The sequence below is a fragment of the Corvus hawaiiensis genome, chromosome 12, assembly GCF_020740725.1.
Source record: "Corvus hawaiiensis isolate bCorHaw1 chromosome 12, bCorHaw1.pri.cur, whole genome shotgun sequence".
Classification (NCBI taxonomy): domain Eukaryota; kingdom Metazoa; phylum Chordata; class Aves; order Passeriformes; family Corvidae; genus Corvus; species Corvus hawaiiensis.
Window position 1 is genome coordinate 13768979 of NC_063224.1, and position 25524 is coordinate 13794502.

At 40.2% G+C, this 25524-nt stretch overlaps 1 protein-coding gene across 1 annotated transcript in view; it reads right to left on the reverse strand.

Moving 5' to 3' along the window:
* Positions 1–379: 379 nt before the first annotated feature.
* LONP2 (lon peptidase 2, peroxisomal) overlaps positions 380–25524 on the reverse strand; it is a 38430-nt gene continuing 13285 nt past the window's right edge. The window contains exons 9-15 of the mRNA XM_048316278.1: positions 20589–20739; positions 19784–19910; positions 18594–18727; positions 9990–10132; positions 4924–5131; positions 3607–3797; positions 380–1849 (exon numbers count right to left, since the gene is read on the reverse strand). Of these exons, the coding sequence (XP_048172235.1) occupies positions 1628–1849; positions 3607–3797; positions 4924–5131; positions 9990–10132; positions 18594–18727; positions 19784–19910; positions 20589–20739 (1176 nt within the window). The 3' untranslated portion in view covers positions 380–1627. The remainder of the gene's footprint in view (positions 1850–3606; positions 3798–4923; positions 5132–9989; positions 10133–18593; positions 18728–19783; positions 19911–20588; positions 20740–25524) is intronic.

Below are 25524 nucleotides of genomic sequence, written 5' to 3' on the forward strand. Positions count from 1 at the left end.
CTCTTTTGCTGTGGTGGAAACTTTTTTTTAGTTGTCTTCATTCTCTTTAAAAAAAACGCAGATTTGTTTTGTCCATGTGTAAACAGCCGGTGCTGGAATTCTGAGCATATCAGTGCTCTCACAGTGCAGGGCAGTGCAGGATTGTTTCTCCAGCTGTTTGGAAAACAATTTTTCCCTCCTGGTTTGATCAAAAGCAAAGCAGCAGCACAGAGTTACCAGGCTGGGGTTTTACCCAGGGGGAAGTTTCTTTGCACTTCTTCCCTGCATGTTTCTCGTGAAGCAGAACATGTTTGGAGACTGGGGGTGTTGTCCATAGTCTCAGAACTTGGCTTGTGAGTGACTAAGAGTAGAGCTCTTACAATACTGACACAGAGGCGAGTTTTATTTTTATCATTTTATTAGATTAAGTCTTTTGTCAAAGTTGTAAAATCTTTCATAAAACAGGTGTTGAAATTCCCACTGAATTGATTACCAGCAGTGCTGTTATGTTCCAGGTAAATCAGCGTTGTTATCAATGGAAACGAAAGCAAAGCAAACTCTTACTTTGATTTATAGGCAGCTTCTAGAACAGGCTGTTGTCACTGGTACAGTTTGTTTTTCATAAGCACTTTGGAAATGTTGAACAAGAGAAGGATGTAACAACAACCCTAGAATAAACAATGCCAAAAGCCCAGATCACACACTGAAGTGCAGTTCCCACTGAGGTTCAAGGGGAGATAAGAGACAAGGCTATCAAAGGACAGGGAGGCTGCCAGACTTCCTGAACCTTATTCACAGCGAATAATGATTCAGAAGTTTCTTGGCATTGTTTAAATGGATTTAATTTCCATAGGTGAACCTCCAAGCATAGGCATCCAAGCATAGGAATCAAGTCAGTTTGTAGTGGGTAAGAATGAAGGACATGTACTCTGTCCCTCCAAATATTACTGGGTTTTTTCATTAAGGCTTCAACCATGCTCCATCCCCCCCTGCTGCTGCAGGGACAGCTGTGCAGGTGTGAACTGATGTGTTCTTGCCCTTCATACACAACACTTCTTACATTTCAGTTCTTCTGGCATTGCTTCCTGGGTTTGAAAAATGGTGCCTGCAGTGGCCTTGCTACAAACTAGAACCAAGTGCTGAAAGAACTTAGTAACTTCATTTAGACCACAGTGCTTCTCTTCAGATCCCTTAAGAGTATTTTTTTAGATTTCAAAAACCTTATTTTCCCTGATACTGCTGTTCCTTAGCACATTGTTATTATTATTACAGATATTTTGTAAATAAGTAAACTTGCACTAAATCAATTTGCTTTTTATAACAACCCCACCTATGAGCCTCTACTGCTGCATGTTATTCCCTCTTTAAGGCTGTGACCAGCTGCTGCCATGTACATACATTGATAACAGGCTAAGGAATTCTTTCTCATGCTTGACTTGAGATTCAAGATTCTTTACTGATAAAAAGCAGCAAAGGCCCGTAAAATGCAGTTTCAGGTTGGTAACTGCTGCAGCAACACCTTCCTTTTGATGGCACTAACACCCCATTTAACAATCCTATTTAGCTCATAGTGGTACCTGATACCTAACTGTAGCTGAAAGAGATCAAGAACTACAGGATTTGAGAGAGGTAACCTTGGCCTGTCTGCCTAAAGTTTGCTATTCAGATGCTCAAGCCTGGCCTTAACTGCAAAGCCGCCGTCGAAGGCTGCATTCAGCACCTCTTCCAGGCACCCGGCCAGCACGAAGGTCAGGTCCTGCCGCACGTGCACTGCAATCTCTTCAAGATCTTTCTCATTTCTTTGAGGAATGATAATTCTCTTCAGTCCAGCTCGGTGTGCTGCCAGCACTTTGTCTTTAATTCCCCCAACCTAAGAAGGAGAAGAAATACTTATATAAAAACAATGAACTAATTGAATAAAGTAATTATTGTAACATCACATCAGGAGTTAAATTCTGATGAAAGGTTCTGCCTCCCTCAGTCATTTAGGAAAGCAATTAAAAATGCAGTCAGCTGTAGCTCATTATGTGCTGAATGAGGGAAATATGTTCATATACTACAGTATTCTTTCTGTAACAGCTAATAAGAGAAAAATAAATCTAGGAGTGCAGGTACAAGAGAATCAATAGTGGAAAAGTCATTGCTTTTCCGGAATTTTTTTAACAAAAGTGGCCTTCACTGCATTTTTTTTTATATGATGTGCTGAAATCCTGCACCTGCACTAGAACAGAAGATTTTTCAGATAAAGGCAGTGTTAGATTTTGGGGGAGAAGAGTCCTAAGGAAGCAATGTCCCATAAAAACTTGAGCTGTACTACAGAAAATGTACAGCAAAGCAAACCTGTGTTCCAGCAGTGGAGAGATGCTTTGTGCTACACCAGCCACTGCTCCACTGAGCCTCCTGGTGGAGTTGCTAATGAGATGTAAACAGGGGGGTTAAGTTTTTCTTACAGCTGTAGCTTCTTCCCCCAAACTCCTTTCTATTCCTAAGGACTATCTCAGAGCAGAAACTTTTAATTTTACACTGCTTTAGAGGAGAGGAAGGCCCTGTATTACAGCACAAAGGGCAAACCTCAGGCTGCTGTGACACACGGCAGGAGTGCACTTTGATCCTCAGGGTGACCCCATGGGTCTGGGCAGTGCTGTGCACTCAGCTGCAGGGCCAGCCCCTGGCATGCTCCTGGGAATTCAGTGACTGGTAACAGCACGATTCCAGACTACCTTGGGGAAGGAGGAGAATGTGGTTTAATATTTATAGGTACCTTATCTCTGCATGCACCTTCAGCAGCAGGCACAGTGTGGTCACTGCCTGGGGCAGTAAGGACAGCCTAGCTGCAGGGCTAAGCTGGCTTGCACCAGAGTTACTGCAGGGTGCTCTACAACCCTGGACAATGGCCTGTCGTGTCAGGCTCACTGGCCCCAGAGCCTCTTAGGCCACTCCTTACCATGGCACCTCTGGTTCTGTCTCCTCTGCAGGAAACAAAATCCTGTCCCTGATTTCCATCTTCATCTTCCTTCTGTCATCGTTTGGTATGAGATGGTAACTCCCATATCAGCTTCAGCACCTGGGCCAGGCTCCACTGACACTTTAAATTAAACTGCTTGAAAACCTTCTTTGCCCTCATGCTTTGACAAAGCTTTATGGAAACCCCATTTGGCTGAGCTATATACAAAGAACATTTAAGAGAAACCTAACAGTAGATCCATGGATTCAGGAATAACCTGTGTGCAGTTACTGGAGAGCTTTAACACACAACTTTTCAAAGACACCAGAGGGTAGTTCTGTACCAACAGTCTGAGGAAACACATTTAGAAATTGCAGTACAGACTTTAGAGCCATCTTGCATTTTAAGACTTTGAGCTTTCCTTTCCAACTAGACATTTTCATGTATTTTCCCAAAAAGCCACATCAAGGCTGGCTTTAGCTTGAAAACCAAAGCAGAGCAGTGGGGCAGTCCTGCAGCAGCCTGGCCTCCACTGGCCTCTTCCAACTGCAGCAGCAGCAGACTGCATTCCTACTAAGGAATGATCCAGCAAGACTCTGGTTTTCTAAGTGGCTATTAACAGATATTATATCCAAAATAGGGAGAATTAATACAATTTAGCTTTCTTCTCAAACGATGCTTACTGGAAGAACAAGGCCTCTTAGTGTAATTTCTCCTGTCATGGCTACATCTGAGCACACCAGCCGCCCACTGAAGAGTGAAGCAAGACAGGTTACTATGGTAACACCAGCAGATGGTCCATCTTTTGTGACAGCTCCAGCTGGGAAGTGCAGATGGATGTCAGTGTTGTCAAGGAGATCAAAACTTCCAGAAGCTTAAGGAAAAAAAAGAATGGTTTGAATGTTAAAAATCTAAACCCATTTTGTTCCCTGTCTTTATTCTAAAAGCCCACCAAGAACTAAAAGCCTTGGCACTATTTATTAACAGTAGACTGAAAAAAACAACACAATATTCCAGAGGCCCAAGGAAAAAACAACAAAAAACACCCAACGAGCTTTCCTACATATATATTCCTAGAAAAAAATGGTAACATGATAACCAATAAGCTTGGCATTTGCATGTGTTGGGAAATTCAGAGCAGGGATTAATGTAGAAACCAAGGAATTTCTACATAGAATTTTTATATCCCAAACCACCAGTGTCAATGCTCAGAGAACACTCCACAGAAACCCACAATTATAATAAAATGAAACTTCCATTTATGTCCTTTCACCTGTAATGGAGTACATGGAGTGTAAACCGGAGAGGTAAAGATGCACACAGGTAATGCCTGCAGCATTTCATACATTAATTCCATTGTGGTTTTAAACCTATCTAAACTTCCAGAAACAGTGACAGATACTGGTCAGTTGTTCGCCTGATCAGCAGATGATCAATCTAGAAAGCACATTTCCTCAAGTCCTGGGAGGTTCAAACAAAAGAGTTAAAATGTTCTTGTCCAGAGTCCTATTGCACTGCAGTTCCACAGCTGCCATACAAACCCAACATCCTCAAAATACTAAGCATTATTACAAAAACCTTTTAACAGAACCTGTTAGGAAAAACTACAGACTTCCCTATCTGTCTCCATCACAAAAGTACTGCTGGAAAGCTTGAGTGTAACAATGAGTCAGAGGCAGTGTCTGCCACAACCAAGGAGAAGCACCTTGGCACTGAAGCTGTCCACAACCTTCCAGGCTACGGCAGGGAGACACAACTCGTGTTCTGCCAGGCCACAACCACCTTGGCTTGGCATCAACTGGGAAAGAACTACACAAAGGCACTCTGGAGCTGATCTCATCCTCACTGTAGCACTGATGGCTGAAACCCTTTCTCTGTTAATGCGATACTTAATTCCACAGCGAGTAACTCACAGCGTTACTCAGCAGTGTTACAATGTGCTGAACTGCTCCCACCCTGCTGCAGGGCTGTAGCTGCCCTGCAGCGGCCCTACTGCCCACCGTTGGTGAGCTGGTATCTCTTGGCATTGCTGCGCAGCCAGCTGATGGCCAGGTGAGCCGACTCCTTCATGACGTCCCCCAGCTGCCCCGTCAGGGTGAGCTGGCCCTCCCCGTCCATCCGGCTCGCTTCCACAAACATGATCTCGCCTCCCAGGGGGGTCCAGGCCAGGCCTATGGCCACTCCTGGCTGATTGAGGCGCTCAGACACCTGAAGGGAAACAGGACTCAGTTTAGGAAACCGCCATAAAAAAGACATCGCAAAAACAATTCAATAGTTGGCTTTAAAACAACTGTACCCATTAAAACACCACAAAAGTTAAGCCAAGTGTCTAATCTCTTATTTTTTAATTTATTATTTAACGCAGCAGTAGTTCTGGATATGTGTAAACACTAATTACACAACAGGAGCTGTCTGTGGCAGCTTAGCTTAAGGCCATGGCAAACACCTGGGCATGTCATTCTTGAAATCTTCCCTGCCCCCAAACGCACTGTAAGAATCTTTTTCCTCAAAGGACCAAGTATTCACTCATTTCTGACTGAATGTTTATGTGACTTAACCCATCTGCTGCAGTGTGTTTGCCCTGACCATAGCTCTGGTGACAAAGCCAGTTCTGCTCCCCAGTGTTCCCTAAAAGCCTTTTTAAAGGTGGTGGCACTGCCTGAGCTGTGGCCAGACAAGCCCCCAATGTTGTTCCCTGCAGACATTTACAAACACTTTGGAATAGCAGAAACACAAATGTGTTCCCAGGCCAGGCAGAGGGGATACTGGCAGCTGAAGCCAAGGCAGCCACACAGCCCTTTCTCCTGGTTCTCTTGGGGCTCTCCCTTACCTGTGCACTGGCATCAACATCCTGCCATTTGCTTTCATTAGCAGGATTTAACAAAAAAGGCTCTTTCTTTCTCTAGCATTTAAGAAAATTGCACAGAATAGTGTGTTTCACTTTTAAGGTATCAAAATACTTCATCAAGCATTTTCAGTTTTGCTAACATCAGTTTCTATATTCATTCCCTGTGTGTTATTAGTTACAGTGATTTACTCTGATTATTTTAGTAACTGCTTAGTGACTCAGGTCAACAAAGTCAGCTCATCCTGGTCACACTGAAATCCAACAACACTAGAACATTCCCCTTTGCACTGGAGACAATGGTGTTTTGGCAAACCACCATGGTTTCAAACACTTCAGGTATAATGAACAAAATTAACTGCCCACACCCTCTCTCAGCCCTAAGCAGCCATCAACAAGGTTTGTTGGTTTGGGGGTTTTGTTTCAGTTTTTGTGGACTGGACTCTGAATCAGTTGAAAACAGTTTAGAGACTGTTTGAGAGCTCACGGGCAGAAAACAGCAAATGGGACAACAAATCAAAACCCAAATGGTTCTAAAGACACATCACTTAGCACAAGCTCCCTCCTCTATGCTCAGACTAAGCAGGTACCTCCTCCTCCCTTCACAAGTCAGTTGAGACCTGGTAAGAGAACCTGGATGTGCAGTAGATGTTGATCACCTTTGGACCATTGTTCCCTGCATTAACTGGTACCTCCAAAGCCAAGCAACCTCTCCTGCTGTCCTGGAGAGAGACTGGATCACCCCTGCTGCAACCTCCTCAGCTGAGCCTGTACTGAGGCCTGGTGACAGTCAAACATGGCAAATGCCCTGGCAGCTTTGAGATCTGGCTACAGAAAATCCCCTTGAAAATCCCTAAACACACCCAGAGCCACACAACCCCCAACACTCAGAGGAAAGCACATTGTATTACATTTTGGACACCCACAAAGTGTTACAGGGAACTCCACAAGACTGAATCGCTCCTGACACCTCTGAATAATTTCTTCTAACCAAAACTCTGATGAATTTAAATTAGAAAAAAATCCTTTCTTGCATTTTCTAAACAACTTCAATTAAAAATGACCATTCGAATCAGGTGATGACTGGTCATGTCTGTTAGATGATGAAGGTGTCACTGACCTACATGGTGTCTTGGGGTTTGAAAATTTTTGTAGATGAGACCGACCCAGCTGGGATTTAGCTGTACCCTGAGTACATGAACATCCTGTCAGATGCATTTTAGCTGTCTGGACGCTGCAAAATTGAAGTCTTTACATTCAGCACAGTCACTTATTTTAAAATATTTCAGGTTATCATCTGCAGTTTTGGAGCTACACTAAACCAGTGTGATGGACAAAGAGCTGTTAAGTCCCTGGTTGACAATGGGAAGATGAGAACCAGTTCAATCACTTGCTGGCCTTTAGCATGCTTGTTTTCCTTCCACAGGTACTCCCAGCCTGACTGTACAAACCTTTTTTTCTACTCTTCTGATTCATTCCCTGGCAAATCACTGCTGACAAAGCACACTAACAGTGGCTTCCCTCTGAGGGCGGAGGATTTCCCAGAAATATCACCACAAGACTGACAGTTCTTAGATAAAAATGCCAATCTAAACCTGTGCTTTGGAAAGGTTTTGCTTCCAAAAGACACCCTAATTTTTTCCCCTAATTAGACTTGTGCATGTCCCATGAAACAGAGCCATTCTTTTATGGCATCTGCACTTTTATTTCCTAGAATAGGCAATTTCACTGACCTACAGCTTCTGTCCCTTCAACTTCACTCAAGCTATGAGGATATAAACTAATCCTGATGGGCCTTCTTGTGGTGCCAATAATGTTTTGTTACTTGAGCAGAACTAAGGGTTGACAGAAAAAAAAAAGCTAAAAACCCCCCAAAACCCAAACTAAAATACAAATAGTTCATTATAAACCCACCGGATATGATAGAAACCCTTTTCCCTAAAAGTGTGCTGGGCTGAAATATTTCATTAAATCTTTTACACTTTAAACTGTCGAGATTATTCTTTCAAAGCCTCACTATGTGATTTATTCCAACATGTTCTGTAGGGAGACACATAAGATTATTTATTTGTGATAAATGAATTAATCCAGCAAGTAGGAGCTGATTATTCTGTCATGTCTTCCTGCTGGGAGACCTGTGGAGACAATAGCCAAGCAATGCACTGGAAAGGTGAAAGACGAATCCCTGTGTAAGGAATTCCCTGAAGGACAACAGATCAATTAAGTCATGTCATGTTTTCAGTTCCATTTGCTCAGCCTCATGCAGGTACTGACACAGTGGCTGCCTCTTCTGTGTCTTTTTTTCAGCTGCTGATAAATGGCAAAATGCAGGCCCAGGCTGAAGCTCTCAGGCCAGACACAGAGAGGAGACACATCCTGTGACTACGGACCAGCAACCCACAGCAGCCAGGCTCAGACACCTGCCAGGCACAGGAACTGTACTGCTTGAAAGAATCTTGGGGGGACTTGAGAAAATTCTAAGGAATAACAAGTTAGTTGGGAAAATTCCTTAAAACAGGAGTTATGTTGTTATCTGAGCAATTTGCATGGAAAAAAACAAAGTGTGTACTGAAAAATATTCACTTATTAATAGTAATAATATAGTACAAGAAATAGTACATGAAGTAGTACATGAAAATAGTACATGAAAATAAATCCTGGGCTGCTTGGGGAATTGATCTGTGTGGATTCATCTCTACTTCTATTTATGCACTAAATTTGCCTTCTAAACACAGAAATGTTAAGAAAACCTTTTGATGCAGAAGTCACAAGCTTCAATCAGTCTTACTGCTGTTTACACAGGCCAGCAGATCCAGGAAATGCTTACCTGCAAATTTATGGCATCTATTGTGGACCCCACAAATGAAAATCCCCACCCCAGCACTCCTGTATTTTTATACTTGAAATTAAGAATCACACTTTAAAAATCTGACTTGTACTACTTAATCTGTAGAAAAAAGACAAAATAGCAGAAATTATTTTCCAACGCAGCCACATTACCAAATTTAAATGAATAATCAACTCCAGAAACAAAATCGAAACCAGGCAGAACACCTAAGAAAAGTCCCATATTAGCACTGAACTTTTAAATTTGTGTGATCTTACTGTTGGGTATAGTGGCTTCTAAGAGCTGGAAAAAGTTGCTGACAATTAAGTCATTTGCCTAAAGAGAAAACTCTTCGAACTTCTGAAAGTAAAAAGAAATAAATCACCAAAGAACCCATGTGAATAAATTCAGCCCAGTCACCAGGCACTGGCCTGTTGGTCATTTATCTTCCTTGCTTCCCATTCCCCCACCCACTGTTCCCATCACCATCCTCTGTCACAATCAATGACACTGTCTCCTTTCAGTTTGTTTCCTCATTTCTGTCTCTTCTTTAAGAATCTCTTCCATGATAAAATCTTCATATCCAAATGCCTCAGTTCAGGTCTAGAAACTGACTCATTCCTTAACAATCATCCATTTTCTCCTGCTTCCCCCATACATCTTGTCCCCTTTTTGTTCTCCAAATCCCACTGGAAGGCTGGTCCTCTGATTTAGGAGAAAAGAACTGTAAGAGGAAAGTTCTCAGAAACAGAGCACAGCTGCAATGTCACTGGTGAAATGAGAATCCCAAACTAACAAACTACTTTAACTGATGGCATTTCCATAGAATGGAGCAAAATACAGATGGGGGAAAGCAAAAAATCTGAAATATGCCTACTTGAGGAACAGAGCTGGAGGTGCCTGACTGATCATAAAGCATTTTAATAGCTAAGAGTCACATTAACCTAAAGAATGTCTGAGAACTTCTGGTGCAAACTGAAGTGATTTTAATACCCAAAAATGCTGCCTGGCTTTAAGGAGGTATGTGGGACAGTCCCTAGCACAGCTGCTGCAGAAACAGGATTCCTGGGTTCTACTTTTGGCTACTTTCCCAAGACCACCAAACATCCCCCAAACAAAAGCAAAGTTGTTTCAAACTGAAAAACCACCACATTCTTAAGCACTGCTGCAGGAACCTTTCCTAACAGAAAAGTCAGGGCACTTTGTTATTTATGTACCCTGAATTAAAAGGAAATAAAAACTTCTTTAGGTGAAAACACACTTTGTGGAACACGAAGGAACACAGTGCTGTTATTAATATTTTTTAAAGTTGTTAACATAGTACAGACTCAGTCAATAGCAATAATCATGGCAGCCAGAAACAGCGGTCAAGCAGAAACAAATGAGGGTGTTACCTCCATGTCATACATGGGTGGCCCCAGGATGTCTTTCAGAGCATGGAAATCAATTAAAATCGGCATTTCAGGTGGCAGAGCCAGGTCAGCTGTGTCACTGATGGATTCTGGTTTGGCATCTTCTGTGACGTGTTCTTTGCAATCTAAGGGAAGAAAATCTAATTTAGGATTTGTAACAGTCTTTCCTAGACAGAGGAATTTTTAAAAAATCGTGACAGAGAAAAATAAAATATGCAAAGAAATGCTCAGAAAGTTCAGGAAAATGTGCTCAAACCATCTTTCACAAAAATCTTGTCAAATTAAAGATAATATGGCATGAAATTTAATTATTAAGCCTAAATATGTTCTAACTGTTCATCAAAGATAAAATTAAATCTAGAGCACTGACAGAGATGCAACTTATCAGCTTAAGTGCATTTTAAACTAATTCAAATAGCAAAACACATTAGGCTCATTTAAGACTTTGCATTTTTCACCAGATTTGTGCAGAAAACCAGTATTTCATAGAATCAGAATGGTTTGAGCTGTAAAGGACCTTAAAACTGATCTTGCTTCAAGGTCTTGCAGGGACACCTTCCCAGGTTGCTCCAGGCCCCATCCAACCTGGTCTTGAACACTCTTAAGGGACGGGGCAGCTTCTCTGGGAACCTGTGCCAGGGCCTCCCCATCCTCACAGGGAAAGATTTATTCCTGCAGGAGGAATCCTGTGCAATGTAGTGTTAATAGAGAACGTGGAGCTGAACAGAGCAATTCTGACAGTGCAGTAACTCCTGTTCTTTTTATGTGTGTTTACAACTGTGCCCCAGCACAGAGACCACCTCCAGTGCAGGCCCTGCAGCACAGACTCTGATGTGACACTTTTCATGTTGCTTTTTGTCTCCTATGACTTTTATGGCTTTACTCAGTCATAGAAGGGTTTGGACTGCAAGGGACCCTTAAAAATCATCTAGTCCAACCCCCATCACAGGCAGGGACACCTTCCACCTGCTCAGGCTGCTTAACTCACAAAACTGACATCTCCTGTCTGTCGAACAGCAGCTCAGAACACAACACCTACAGGCCTTGTTCAGTGGAAAAACCTCAAACAATTTCAGTGTAACGATCTGTGGCTTTTGTCTTTAAATACCACACACACACAGAGGGCTCTGTTCTTTGTTGAGTGAGATATTGCTAAGGTGTCACACTCAATAGCCAGTAGCAGAAAAAATTCCTCCAAGGTCCAATTATCAGGCATTTTCAGAGATACCTACAGGCATGATACTCTCTTCAGGAAGGGCTATAAACCCCCAGCAGCCTGACACTTTTGAATGCAATATACTCAAGCGTCACCTAGGAGGGACCACACAATTAAAGCAATAGTTATGGGTTCAGAAGTGGGCTCTTCCCTTCCTTCACTTACAGCATGATTGGATTTTTTACCTGTTCAATGGCTTCCTTAGCAGAATTGCCTTCAAATTTCTGTTTTCTCTTTCTGTACAAAACTGAACTATAATGGGAATCGTGTCAATGTCGAACTCTCAAACCCAGCCTGCTGTTTGCATGACTGAGCTCAAGAACCTGCACATCACTTGCAGGGGCCAAAACCGTGCCTTTACCAAGGGACTGGGATCAGAGGGACAATTCAAACAGGGAATCATTTCCCCACAGAATGTGACCCAGGTGCAAGAGGCTTATTAGCATTTCTCAAGAGCGCTAAGCAGTGTTTCAGCGAAACATGTATCAGAAATGAAGACTACTTCGACAAGCCAGCTGTTTCTACGGCTCTGTGGCAGTTTCAGGGCAGTGCCTCCTTGCCCTGGGGCTGCCCCTCAGGCACACACAGAGTGAAGACATTTCTTCCCACCCCAAACAGCAGCCTAACACACATCTGAAGTCTGTATTATACAGGAATGTACACTGAGCTTCAAGACTCCTGCACTGTGCTTTGGACTCAAATATGGGTTGCTTACTTTCCTTGAATTCTTTCCAACTGCAGTTTACAAAGAAACTTCTGGATCTTCCTTTGCACATCAATGCATGCACAGTAACTGAAAATCCAAGAGTTTAAACAGAAAAACACAAATCACTGATCTAATCTATTTACTATAATGTGAAGAGGTGGTCAGTGGTGCAATAGCAATTCTCAGAATGGATGAATGAGGAAGTCTCCTATTATTAATAGGAGGAACTATCCTATTATTAATCCTGATACATAAAGGCCTTTTTACAGATGATTTTGTGACAGTGCAATTCTCACTAATGCCTTAATAGAGTACCAAGGAAAACATTCTACATCACTATTAAAATGACAACAGCAACTCAGCTTTTATTCAGGACTCCAGTCTAACAGTTCTTATCCAACAGCCACTAATCTTTCCATTGTACAACTCACTGCTCCATGGCTAAATCCCATTCCCTTACTGTAAACACTGCCTTAGTCAGATGCCTCCTGTTGTTCCAGCATGTCCCTCTGTTTTTGTTAAACTACTATTTTTGTACATAATAAATTCAAAGACATAAACACTGGCAAGTCTAGGAAACATAAGGCTGCAATGCATGCTATTCTTGCAATTCAGACTGCAATTTCAACACTACTTGATAATCTGAGATACAATTCATATTTCAAAACAATATTGAGTTTAAAACCAGTTGCTTTTGTTCTATTACAAGATTTTACTGCCTAACAAACACAAACATATTTATTTTACCTAACTGTATACAGCTGAAGAGACAAACTCCTCATATACAAATCCGGGAATTTGTGGACACCTGCCCTATTAAAAAAATCAGAAACTCTTGAGTTTATCTAAGCTAATGAGTAGATGCCATTTTATAATCTGTAACAGTAACAAACTCCAGACTTTTTCTAAAAATGTTAACCTAAATTCTGGCATTATCTAATTTTCTATAAAAGCATAAAGTGATGTCCCAAAATGCAATTACAAACACTAACTTTTCCTTTGAAGGAAAAAGCCATCTTTGTTTATCATCTTTAAACAAGTGCTGACCATGAAGAATCTATAAAGATTCATAAGTAATTAAGATTTCCACTAACAATGACAAATGCATGTTCTCTACCCAGACTAATAGCCATAAACCACAGTTCAAGCTAAATGACACATTTATCTAAAACAAGACAGGTAAATTCAAGTTTCCAGAAACAGAACTTCTGGTTAGGACAGCAGCTTAAGCAGTTTGAGATAAGTTGGCAAAATAAACTAAAAGGTCAAAAAGTGCCCTTAGCAGAGCTCCAAACAGCCCTCGAGGAACCACCTGCTGCTCCTCTATCACACGTCTGCTGACACAAAAGCAGCACGGTATTGAGTTGTTTTAACATTTAAAAATTGTAATACTAAAAATAAACGACAACACATAGCCCTCCCCAAGTAACCAAAAATAAGTTCAAAAAACAACCAACCAAAAAAAGATTATGTTTGTAAAATTTTCCAAGCAGAATCTGCAGCTACTCAAAGATCTCAATGTTCCTCAGGAATCTGCCTTTGCAAGTTCCCAAAATAAAACAAAGTCTCACATGTAAATACTGGATTTTTAAGAAAATTGACTCCTAAGTAAACATACCGACAATGAACTATTAAATATCATTAAAGATTTAATCTTAATAGACATTCCATGGCACAAAGATTTAAAAAATTAAGAGTGCTACTTTCTTCTAGAGATGTAATGGAAATGAGAGAATACAAAAGCCTAAAACTTCCTCAACATGTAGCAATTTCTCATCTCCTCATAAAACAGATTTAAATTAACCACTAGCAACACAAGTCTTAAACCCAAAGATTTCTAGCCATACTTACTGACCAAGACAGAAAAATAAAAGCCTAACATTTTAAAGCAGTTTTTAACATAACACATTGTTATTTGCTGAATTGCTATGAAGAAGTATGAAAAAGGGCATCACAGCATGACAGGAAAGGTTTCAGGTTTGTGGGCAATTAAAGGGAAAAGAACATGTCCTTTCTTTCTCATCTGACTTAGCAGCAGATCCTTCAGCAGGCAACAGACTCTGAATTCTTTTAGCCGCTCCAAACTAAAAAACCTCCCAAAACTGCATTTAGATAGAAAAGGATGGGATTGCTCTTGCTGACAACAGTTCACATTCAAAGCCAGTCATAACATGAAACTGCACCCTAAAAACAACATTCCACTGTCAAATCTTATGCACCAAATTTTTAGGAAGTGTTACTTCCACAAGATTTTCTTTAGGAAGGAAACAATTTCCTGGGACCCTAATCCTGTTAACGCTTACTTATATGCTTAAATTTAATGCTCTGTGCATTTCTCCCCACAGCATCAGAAGGTTCTCTTTCCACTAAATTATTACATTCCATCATGTAAACAAAAACAATGTGTACTTGAAGCACTTGAATTTGAGGTGTTCTTGCAGGAATATTTAGATAAATTAACATGGAAAAAAAAATAACACTTTAAAATTAATTTGTATATTAACCCAACCTCTCTGAACATTTATGCCTTTTTGACCTCCTACAGAGAAGTCATTCCAAGCAATTTTCAGACAGAGCCCACACTGCAGCCTGGAGAGCTGGGAAGCTCTCTAAGGTCAGCAGAGCTGAGCTCAGAGCTGAGTACCTGCAGTCACACCACCCTGAGACTGATGGTCATCACATTTCATGTGTCAGCTCACATTGACAACTGCAGTCAAACTTGCATTTCATTTAAAACCAAGTGTTTCTTCCACAATTCATGCACTGTGTTGCTGGGTATGGAAATATTTAAGTATGTTCAAAGCCTTGGTTTCAACATAAATCCAATCCTCATTTCATCACTTTTAGTTATGAAATATTACCTGTCCTAAATCTTCCTTCGGGCCTGAGTTAGAGAAACTGTTTTTCACTCTGGGTTTCAACTGTTGTACCATGATACGATGCCTTAGTGCACAGTTGTTGCATTGTATTCTCAAGGCAGTTGCACTAAAATAGGAAGGAGAGTTTCACATATTTTTGTGACTCCTAGAATTTCTTCTAATTGTCAAAAGACTTGAGGAGTGTCTCATAAATCTTAGATAGTGTTTCAGTGAAATATCAGATAGCATTACTGTACACAAGGATGACTCCCCAGAGAGCTCTGAAAAATGACTGCATTTGCTTCTGCTGAAGGTCCCTGTGCGAAGTGAAAAACTGACACAAACTAACACTCCTGCACTCACCAACTTCTCCAGAAAGCTCAGGAGGCAGAGGAGCAAGGAAGGCACCACAAAGCTGCCAGTGCATTTCAGTGGTGCATTTCTGGGAAGTGCTAAACCCAGGCTGAGAGAGAATCTCCAGCTCTGCTAAGGCAGTACCCTCCCTTCCTAGAGCCCACTGCCAAACAGTGTCAGAAGCCTGATCTTTACAAAGCCTTGAAAACAGGTGCTCGCCTTGGAGTTAATAATCTGATTTAATCAATGTAATGGTGGAAATTCTGTGATTCTACCACCTAGCGTCCTTAAATTTTACTACAACCCACCAGCCAGAAAGCATTCAGCTGAATAAACACAACAGACACCAAGGTACTGTTTGGCTATACTATGAATCAGGTATAAATTGTGTTTTAGCAAGCAAGGCAAGCCTGCAGTCTGCCCCCTCCTACACAACACAAGGCATACCAATGCACTAACTGTAGAGTCTCAACCTCACATCAGCACCACAAATGTAGAAAGCAAAAATGAATTCCAGGTATTTTTGATAGATAAAGAAAAATAAATTCAAGAAATAATACTAAGTGAAACTATTAAGGGATGACAACTTGATTAACTAATCTTCCAGAGTCATTCATTATATGAAATAAAAATTCATCATCATGATGCACAACTGCACAAACATCCACTAATGAACAGGAAGAAAAAATGCCGAAGAAATCAATTTAGGCTACAAATCCCATTATTTGCATCAACTTGCAAGTGTCTGGAGATACTTATAAGCTTTGTTTTGAACACTTAGTTGTTTTCAACAGACAGAATGAAAATAAAAATGTCTTTTAAAAGGCTCCGACTTCTCATACACTCCCAGCAAATGACACACTCTGCTAAAAACACACCAGGGTGCAAGCACAGTATTAGTACAAAATAAAACATACTTTGCAGACTGCACCATTCTGTACCAAGTCTTCATAACAGCAAAATTTAACTGTAGAGACACCTGTCCCTCAGACTCCCTTTTATTAATACAGCTTTTTCTTATGGACAGTTTTCACTCCAGAAGTACAAAGGCAACTCTTTACAGCACGTCTTTCTTACTGCAAACAGGTTAATGCCAGCATTTTCCCCCTTTTGAAGCACTTGGCTATTTTCACTTAGCTTTGGTAAGTTGCAAGTCCAGTACTAATTTTAACAGTGTATAATTTTAACAGCGTAAATACCTAAGTTGCAAGCACAGCGCTAATTTTAACATGGTAAATAACTCTCTCAGTGGACTGAGATGTCTAATACAGTTCCTTTTTGTTACTTGCCTTAATAATAGTGTTTCTTCTTACAGTGCCATGAGTTGTGCTCTGAACCCACCTCTCGTTTGTCAATGCTTGAAGAGCAGAATGACATCTCTTTTTATTCAGCAATTGCATTAGACATCTTAAACATTTTAGACACAGCTACCTACTTTGAAAATATGACTTGTCAAAATTACTAGCCAAAAGGTGCAGTAGCCAGGACACCCGATACTGCCTGGTGCTGGTGAGCTGGGCCAGCACAGCCCAAAGGCTCAGCGGTTGCATTCACAAAGAGACCACAGAAGCATCAACAAGTCAGTGTTTGACTTCACAAAGTCCATCAGAGCAGAGAAGGTAGAGAACACACACATGATGTAAAAGGAAAGCATTGGTAAATAAATCTTAAAACCTCTGCCTTTTAATGTAAATGGGATGATTTAAATTGCAGGACCGTTCACGGATTCAGTCACTGCTACTGTGAGAGCTCACTGCCTTTACGCCAAACATTCAGAGAAAACCAAGCTGAGCCTGCTTAAGCAAACACAGCCAAATTCAACCTTCTGATATTGCAGTTTCCACAGACATTATGGTGATCTTAGAAAACTCAACAAGGTAAAAGAAGATTTAATTTTCAGAAAGGAAATACTGAGCTAGGGAAAAAAGGCAAGGTAAAGCTGAAAGACTGTCAAGAAACAGATTCTCAGAGACAAATTATGTAAGCTTTTACTGTGAGTAAAACTCTTCTTCAAACACCCTTCTAATCATTGCCACTACTTGTAAAAATATCCCTTATATTTCCTCCCCTGGGATTTACTCTCTGAAAGGGGCAGGCACTGTTCAGACCTGTTTGCTGCCTTGTTTTAAAGGAACAGATAATGAGTCTCCTCATTTGTCCTCCTCCAATCCAGACCAGACCTATTCCAGATGTACAGATGTTAGAACCTAAAGGATTTTTCCACATCAACTCAATTGGGGAATATTTCAGAACATCAAACCAACAGGGCCCTGTTCAGTATTTTAAGTCTGCGAGTATCCTGCAGCAAAAGCAAGCAGCCATTCTGCAGTTTTCAGTTTCCAGGATCCTCTGACACCCAGTTGTTCTCTGACAGACTGACAGAATTTCTTGTTACCTGAACTCATTTCAGTCTTTAAAAAACAAACTAATGAAACACCCAACACCCTGCTTTCTAGATTTTATTAGATTAAGGGCTATCTACATTCCAGAAGTTCAACCTGAGGTTTGGGGTTTGTCCTTTCACATTTCTAACCTACCTTACACTGAGGGCTCCTGCAGACATCCAGTGCTGCAATGAGCACTGTGGAGCTCCAACAGGAAATTGCTGTGTACAGGAACAACCTCCATCAGCATCTGGCTGGAACAAAAGCACAGCCATCTACACCCTCCATCATATCTTTCAGCAAACACAGTGGGGATGTTCATTTTTATTAGAGAGAACACTCATGGGGGGATGAAAAAGGGAGCAGTCACCTGCTGTATGATGCACATGACCTGGATATAGGCCTGACTTCATCCTTCCCTCTTCTATTTCAAGACTAGAAAGAGACCTACCTTACTGGTGAAGCAGTTACCTGAGTAGTTTTGCTGTTTGAGAATTTTGTGTTTAGCTTTCTTTCAGTCTGTTGGATGACTGGGAATGATAAAATATTGTCTGTGCACATGGTAAACAAGACCGGACTGAGGCTGAGAAGTCACCAAAGCTCTGAGAGACTTTGAATAAGTATAGTCTTAAAAGGCACATAAAAATAATTCTAATTTCAGAGCTCTTCAAGCAGACAATTTTTTAGTGTACAACAAAATAACCAGATTGCGTTCTGAGCTCACAGGAACTACAGCCATGCTTAGTTTTTTATTAAAGACAAGAAGTGAAAGATTTGCATTAAATAGCCTAGGAAGACATACACAAATCATAACTGCATCCCTAAGATATGAAACAGATGCACTGAACGTCTCAATAACCAAGTCAGCAGGCTGAAACTACTCAACTTATGTCCTAAGTCATAATTCAGCACTAAAACTGCACATAAGAATAATGTCACGCTATCTGCCATGCTTTTGAAAACAGAGCCCTTAATGAAGAATAAAACAGGAGAAAAAGTTGCTAAATTAGCTTCCTAGTGACTACATTAGAAGTTCCCTTTTTAACAAAACATGCCAAAGATACACACCTTCTCCTTCCCCCACTTCAGCACGATCTGGCTTTGCTTCTTTGTGCTGCCCTTCTGCCACTTTCACAGCCACTGCTCTGCAAATGGCTCCCAGCTTCCGATCCAGGGCACGGACTCCTGCCTCCCTCGTGTACCTGTGAGAGACAATGGCTATGCTGGGCTGTCCTTTTCAACAGGGAGTTCTTTTCAACAGAAACACACTTTCCTACTAAACACACAGCCAAATAAAATGGGATGGGAAAGGCATTGAAACCTTGGACTACTCTAATAAATAGGAATACAATAATTTGTTTTCATCAAAATAATTGTGGTTGCTGATAAAATTGTAGACAGACTACTGAGTGGGAAGACATGACTAACACCTGGTGCCAAACTTTCATGAAATGCTAAACAATGTCCAATAGCTCTGAGCTCTTCTTGGATGCATAAAAATTAGAAGGAAGAACTATTTTAAAACTTAAAATATATAGTTCACCGGAAGTTGAGGAACTGTCTGTAAAAGAATTTTTTGTTTTAGTCTATGAACTAAAAAGAAGCACCAGGCAGTTAACACTATACAAAATAGCCAAAACACTGGTCATAAAATACTTCAATTCATTGAATCACAATATACTTTTTCCACTGGAAATGAGCTAGTTTAAAGTTCAAATGATGTTCTGATCAATATTTTTGCTGTCATGTTGAACAAAAACCCTAGTTCTAATGAAGAGAAGCTATTAAAAAACCCCATATTTTAATTTTTTAAACCTAATTCCAAATTTTAGACAAATGCACCCATCAAGTCACAAAAAAAAAAAAAGGAAAGGTAATTTCCATTTTTTGTATGAAAATGATTGAAATATAACTCGGTTCTTTAAACTAAATGTTGTCTGCTGCCAAGGCCACGGCTTCACACACTGCAGCCACAGGAGCCTCAGGTGTTCCTGTTTATTCACAGGGCCTTGGCAATTGTGTCAGCACAACTGAGTAGGAGCCACACCTGGAGTGCAGGAGCAAGGAATTCTCTACAGAAAGGATATTCTGTAGAGAAGACAAGAGCTAAGGAAAGAGCAATTCTATAAACTACCAATGGTTGAACTGCTGAAGCTATTAAGGACAATACTAAGACATGTTTGTGCTATCACATTATAAACTGATTTACTAGTTGCAAAAAAGAAGTTATTTAAACTGAAAGCACTGAACAGATTTACCTGGTAATTATGCCCAAAGTGGTTACTTGGGGAATCTGTATTTGCTGTGGAGTCAGACCATGTTGTTCAAGCTGTTTGGGAATCAAGTGTCTATGTGCAATTTCAATTTTTTCTTCTTGTGTGTATCCTTCCAAAAAAAAAAAAAAAAAACACCAAACATGTATTTATTAACAATCTTTTTGCTTTGACACTACAATATAATCAGATTTCTTACCTTTTACAATTCTACCTGATTGAATTTAACAAAAACCCTCCCCCAGCTATAATTTACAAGGCTGTTGGTATGATCCTTTGTGATTATTCACAACTTCACGCAAACAAGAACAGAATTTTAGTGTTTCAAAGATCCCTTTCTCCATTGAAATCTTAAAAGGATGCATCAGCCAACAGACAGTTAGAATACAAAAAAATCAGTGAAGGAAAATATCATTACAGAATGTATCCACGTATCACCACAGACCTGAAACTAAATTTTCCTGAGAGCAAGGCTAAATATACGGAATATTTAAATATTATTATATAATTTATTATACTATTCAAATATTATATAATTTATTATTCTTATATAATTTATAATATTCTATATATAATTAAATATAAATATTTAATATTTACATATATAAATACTATTCACGACAGAGGCACAACAGAGGCGTCCTGCCTTGTCCCTTTTAATGATTCTGGCCACGCACTCCAGATTCCTGGCAGGCTTTCCTTAAGGAGCTGCCTTTCATTTCAGCAAAAACACCCCAAACTTGTTTAAGGACCAGCAACAGCCACTGTAATGAAAGTACTGCAGTGTTACCTGGCACCTGGATAACTTCCATTCTGTCCAGCAGAGCGGGTGGGATTGTAGCTGTAGTGTTGGCTGTAGCTATGAAAAGCACTTGGGACAGGTCAAAGGCTACGTTTAGGTAGTGATCGGTGAAACTGTGATTTTGTTCTGGATCCAACACCTTAACAAAAGTAAACACAAAAGTCATGCAGTTGTTCAACCACAAGTAAGTAAAATATGCACATCTTTATTATATTCCATTTGGATCTGTCAAATCCAACTTTACAGTGATAAAATACATTAAGGATATCACTAAATCCTGGCCTTGGCTGGATGATTCTGTGACTACATTTCACACCACATGTACAGTTCAAAAAGTCATTTCCCCATGAGCTGTTCCTGACCTTTTCTAGAGGTGGCTGCAGCATTTCTCCAGCCATCAAGTACCTCCCCTAAGCTGTATCCCCATGACCTTTTACAGATGCTAGAATGACCCTTCAAGGACTCAGAGCAACCTTGGAAAAGCAGCCCATGTGGTCCCATGGAACAAGGAGAATTCTCCCAAGTAATCCCTGACTCCAATCCTCACCTGTTGCTGGCCACTCTTCTTACTCTAAGCTTACTTCTTACTCTCACAACAACATGTGAGATCTCTCTGTGAGACCAAGGGGAAGAACACAATCCCAGCCTTATCTGCTGTCACTAAATCACATGCTCCACTTACTCTGCTTTGTCCAGCTGTTACTACTGATGAAGGAGTAAAAGTTCTTATTGCCCATGACACCCCAGGCAAGCTCCGACCCTTGGTGAGCCCTGGCTTTCCCAACACAATCATTTTTTTTTTTGTCCCAAAACAACAGAGATGAAATTGAACAAGCACTGTAGAACAAAAACACACAGTCTGACCAACCTCAAAAATGTACTGAACAAGTAGAACTAGGGCTTAAATATTTGTGTTGTCTTCCTAATGCTTTTAGTACTACTTATGTGTGCTAATGCAACACTTGTCTGTATTTAAGATAAGGTGATAAATATTCAATATACATGTGGAACATGAGGGTATTGAGATACTGTCTTGTAGATTTTTTAACACTGCCACAAATGGGAAGTTCATGGTCTATAGCAATGTACTCTTGGCTTCCATATCACCTGTGAACCACCTCTGCTTCACATCCCATTAAAGTAACGCCACACTTTTCCCTCCCAAATGATGAATGATCAATGCTACACCAACATGAATAATTCTCATGTCACAAATAATGGGACCCACGCATCTCCTGAGAAACAGCGCACCACTGTCAAAATAATTTATCTGCCTACACCCAAATGAATGCACACAACCTGAACTATAGCCAAGAACAGTGTTGATAAATAAAAAAAAAAGGAATTTGAGAACTTCTTAGAAAGTTATAAAAGAAACAATTTTGAATTTTCATTACTCTTAAATTCTCTTCAGGCTTTGAAAAGTGAAAAAATCTTTAGGACAAAATTATGATCAGAACAAACTAGGAAAATTTTTTTTTTTTTTACAGAATGCCAGAAACACAGCAGATTTCCCCAAAAACCAGAATAAATTCTAATTTTATTTTGAAGTACTGCACAGATTTAAGAGCAATATTTAGAAATGTATTGCAGCTGCAATAAAATACCAGTTACACATTCCCCTTAACAGTGAAACCTTAAAACATACTGAAGCATATGCTTCAATTCTGAACCTAGACCTGGAACTCCGTGAATGCCATTGTGCACTGGCTCTAAGCTATTCAAAAGCTTTCTTACCCTTTTCAGCAAGCAGCTGCTGTCATTTACTCCCTTCCTTACCAATGAAGGCAAAGGCCTTGAAGTACCCTGACAAGCCAAGTCCACAGATGAATAATTCAAACAGTTAGAGATGTGCCTTACCTCAGCCAGCCCCACAGTCTAGCCCTAAACTATAGGGAGACACAACAACAGTCAGGGAAAGCAAGCACAGCATCTACAAACTGTCTTCAAAACAAGTAGGTTTATACCAAATATTAGTCTCCCATTCAAGGCCTACTCTGGTAAATTTTTCAAAAGTTATTTAAACAGCTAATCCTAATTCAACTTACTCCCCCCCCCCCTTTTTTTATACTGATAACAATATTTCCACAGAATTCCAGTCTATAAGCTGAAGTGTTTGCAACTAATTCCAAAGCTGCTGAAAAACAATGTATTCTGATAGACCAAATTGGCATTTTGTCACATTTATTTACATGCATGTTTCTTTCTCCTTCTAGTCTGCAACTAGAAATCCTTCTGAATCCTACTCAGTGCCAAGCTGGTGATTAGAATATGATTTACAAAGGTACACAAAATATTGATGCTGTACTCATATGCAAAAAATATTAGCCAATAAAGATAATGGAAACTGTAAGCCAAACCAACTCAGATTATATCTAAATGTGAATTATCTGAGATTTTTTACAAGGGCTGGAGTTCCTCCGGACTTAAAATTCTTTGTCACGGTAACTATTTTTTAGAGTAAGGTACAAACCAGTGTCCTGCCTATGTATTTCAAATAGACTTTCCAAAGCAAATAGAACTGTTCTTCAGTTAGGTATCTGTGCTGAAGTTCAAGTTCAAAAGTTTTCCAAGATATTCAACTAACATAAAAATATGAAGTACAAAAAGAACATTCAGTGCACAAAGTATCTTGGCTAATTTATGACAGATAGCTCACATGCATACAAAGGCTTCTCTGTAACAGCTTTTTATTACCACAAAATCCAGAATAAAGTCCATGAACATTTCATTGCCTGGCTATGCTCCTGGTCTAATTTCCCTGCATACAAATAGTCACTATCAGGCACTTGGATCCATTTCTGTTTTCTTCTGGTTTTAACAGAGGTCATCTAAATTTAGACTAAAATATTCCTTTGTTAATGAACAGTAACTGGAAATAGGAAGACATTCTGTCTTGCTGAAGCAACAGCTCTGCAGAAGCATTAGAACTAAACACGTATCCAGCAATTATAAAGCACCAAGCTTTGCTCCCAAGCTCACAGGGATGGCCATTTTCTTCCTGAATATGCCCTGCTGTAGACAGCAAGAATTTAACACACCTACACATTAAGGAAAAAAAGGATGTGCCTTTCATACTTAATGATGGCACCTACCAGACAAGCAGCAGTGTGAACAGCAAATGTACCAGTTAGGTGACCACTGACTATTGTTTGCTCTCCAACATAACAGCCACTTTTGCTCATTCCAGATGGACTTTCCAACAATGTAAACCACGAGAAGCAGATGAAAATTAAGGTATTATGTCCAGACATGAGCTGTCCATTAGAAGAGGTAAAGCACCTGCTTCAGGATGTTTAGCCAGCAGTAAAGGGATATAGAGATCTCGCAGGGGAGCAGCCCAGCCATGGTTAATAGAGCAATTACTTCTCCAGATGCAACTAATGGTCAATTAGCAGGGCTTACATAAAGCCTGCAGCCCAGGCAGGCAGTGGGAAGTGAACCTTATGAGCCTCAGCTGGAAAAATCCATGGCAGGAGCAGAGCTGAGTATCACTGAGAATGTGGCTTTAAAAGACGGAAAACAGAAACATCTCAAAGCAGCAACAAAGTATCCAGAATTCAAACACAACTAATTAAACAAGTATTAATTAAATTTGTTTGCCCTTGCAAACTTGATGTGATAGAAGAATACTGTTGTTCTGTACTGCAGGACAGTATACAAAAAAATTATAAAAACCAGCAAAGGTTGAATAACATTACCAGTATTAATATATAGATCTAGATTCATGATCAGAACGCTCTTTCCAAGAAATGCGAAATCATTGACTCTGCGTAGCAAACAACAGACAGCTAAGTAGAAAATTTTGATTTTCAGGTATTTTTACCCATGCATTGACTAGAATTAGAACAGCTTAATTCAAATATCTAAAAGACAAATGACAGGAGAGGTATCAGAAAACTCAGAAACAGAGCATTACATTTTCACCAAAGTGTAATTAAAACCCCACAGGTGAATAGTACAAGGAAAATGCTTGTATTTATTACACACCCTGCTTGTTTTCTTTACACTTTGAGGCTTTTCATGCACTCTAGAAAAGTGTCCTATACACTTGAGAAATGCACAGGTAGAGGACCATAACTGTCACTTTTAAAAGCTAAAGAAGTGAAGCCATGCTATTTTCTAGCACATTTAAATTACTACTAGTTCATGTTAACATGCAAAGATCAAAACAGAGCTCTCAAACCACAGCCTGTTCATACAGTGATTTTAAAAGAACTCGTTGCCCTTGTCAAAACAGTAATTTTCCACTATCTAGCAGGAAGAAAATAATGACGTTTGTAGAAAGTCAATTGATGCTTTATTTGCAGAATGTCATACAGCATCCAGATGAGCTCATGACACCTTAATTTAAGTAGCATTTTTCATATTTAAATCACTGCATTAAGCACTGTCAGTCAAGAGAGTCATTAGAATGACTCTGTATGCAAATACTATCAGAACCACTTTCACCCCCACCTATCAAAGTTACCAGACCTCAAGTCTGATAACTGCGATGCTTCCAGGATTATGCCCTAAGTCACTTCTGTGACAGTGAGCCAGGCTAGCTCAAAAAATGTGAGTATTTTTTACTAATGCCCCTTCTTTTGACTGGAACAGGTACAGAACCATGACAGAAGAAGTGCAGCTTCAACAGCGGGAGCATGGCAGTCCCTACTGCCAGATACAACACAAAAGAGAAGGCAGAGTGTAAAACTACAGCTTTACAAGGAATACTAAAACCATTAAGTGCATTAGCGCTATATCTGCCCTGGCCGCCTCAACACTTCAGCCTGGCCCAGCCGTGCCAGCACCTCCCTCATTCTCTCCTTTGCCATCTGTGCTGGCACAGGAAGATGGACACAGCCTTCTACCCAGGGCAGGGCAATGCTCTGTCTCTTCCCCACACCTCAGGAGGTGCTCCTTCCTCTCTCCACGAAACTGC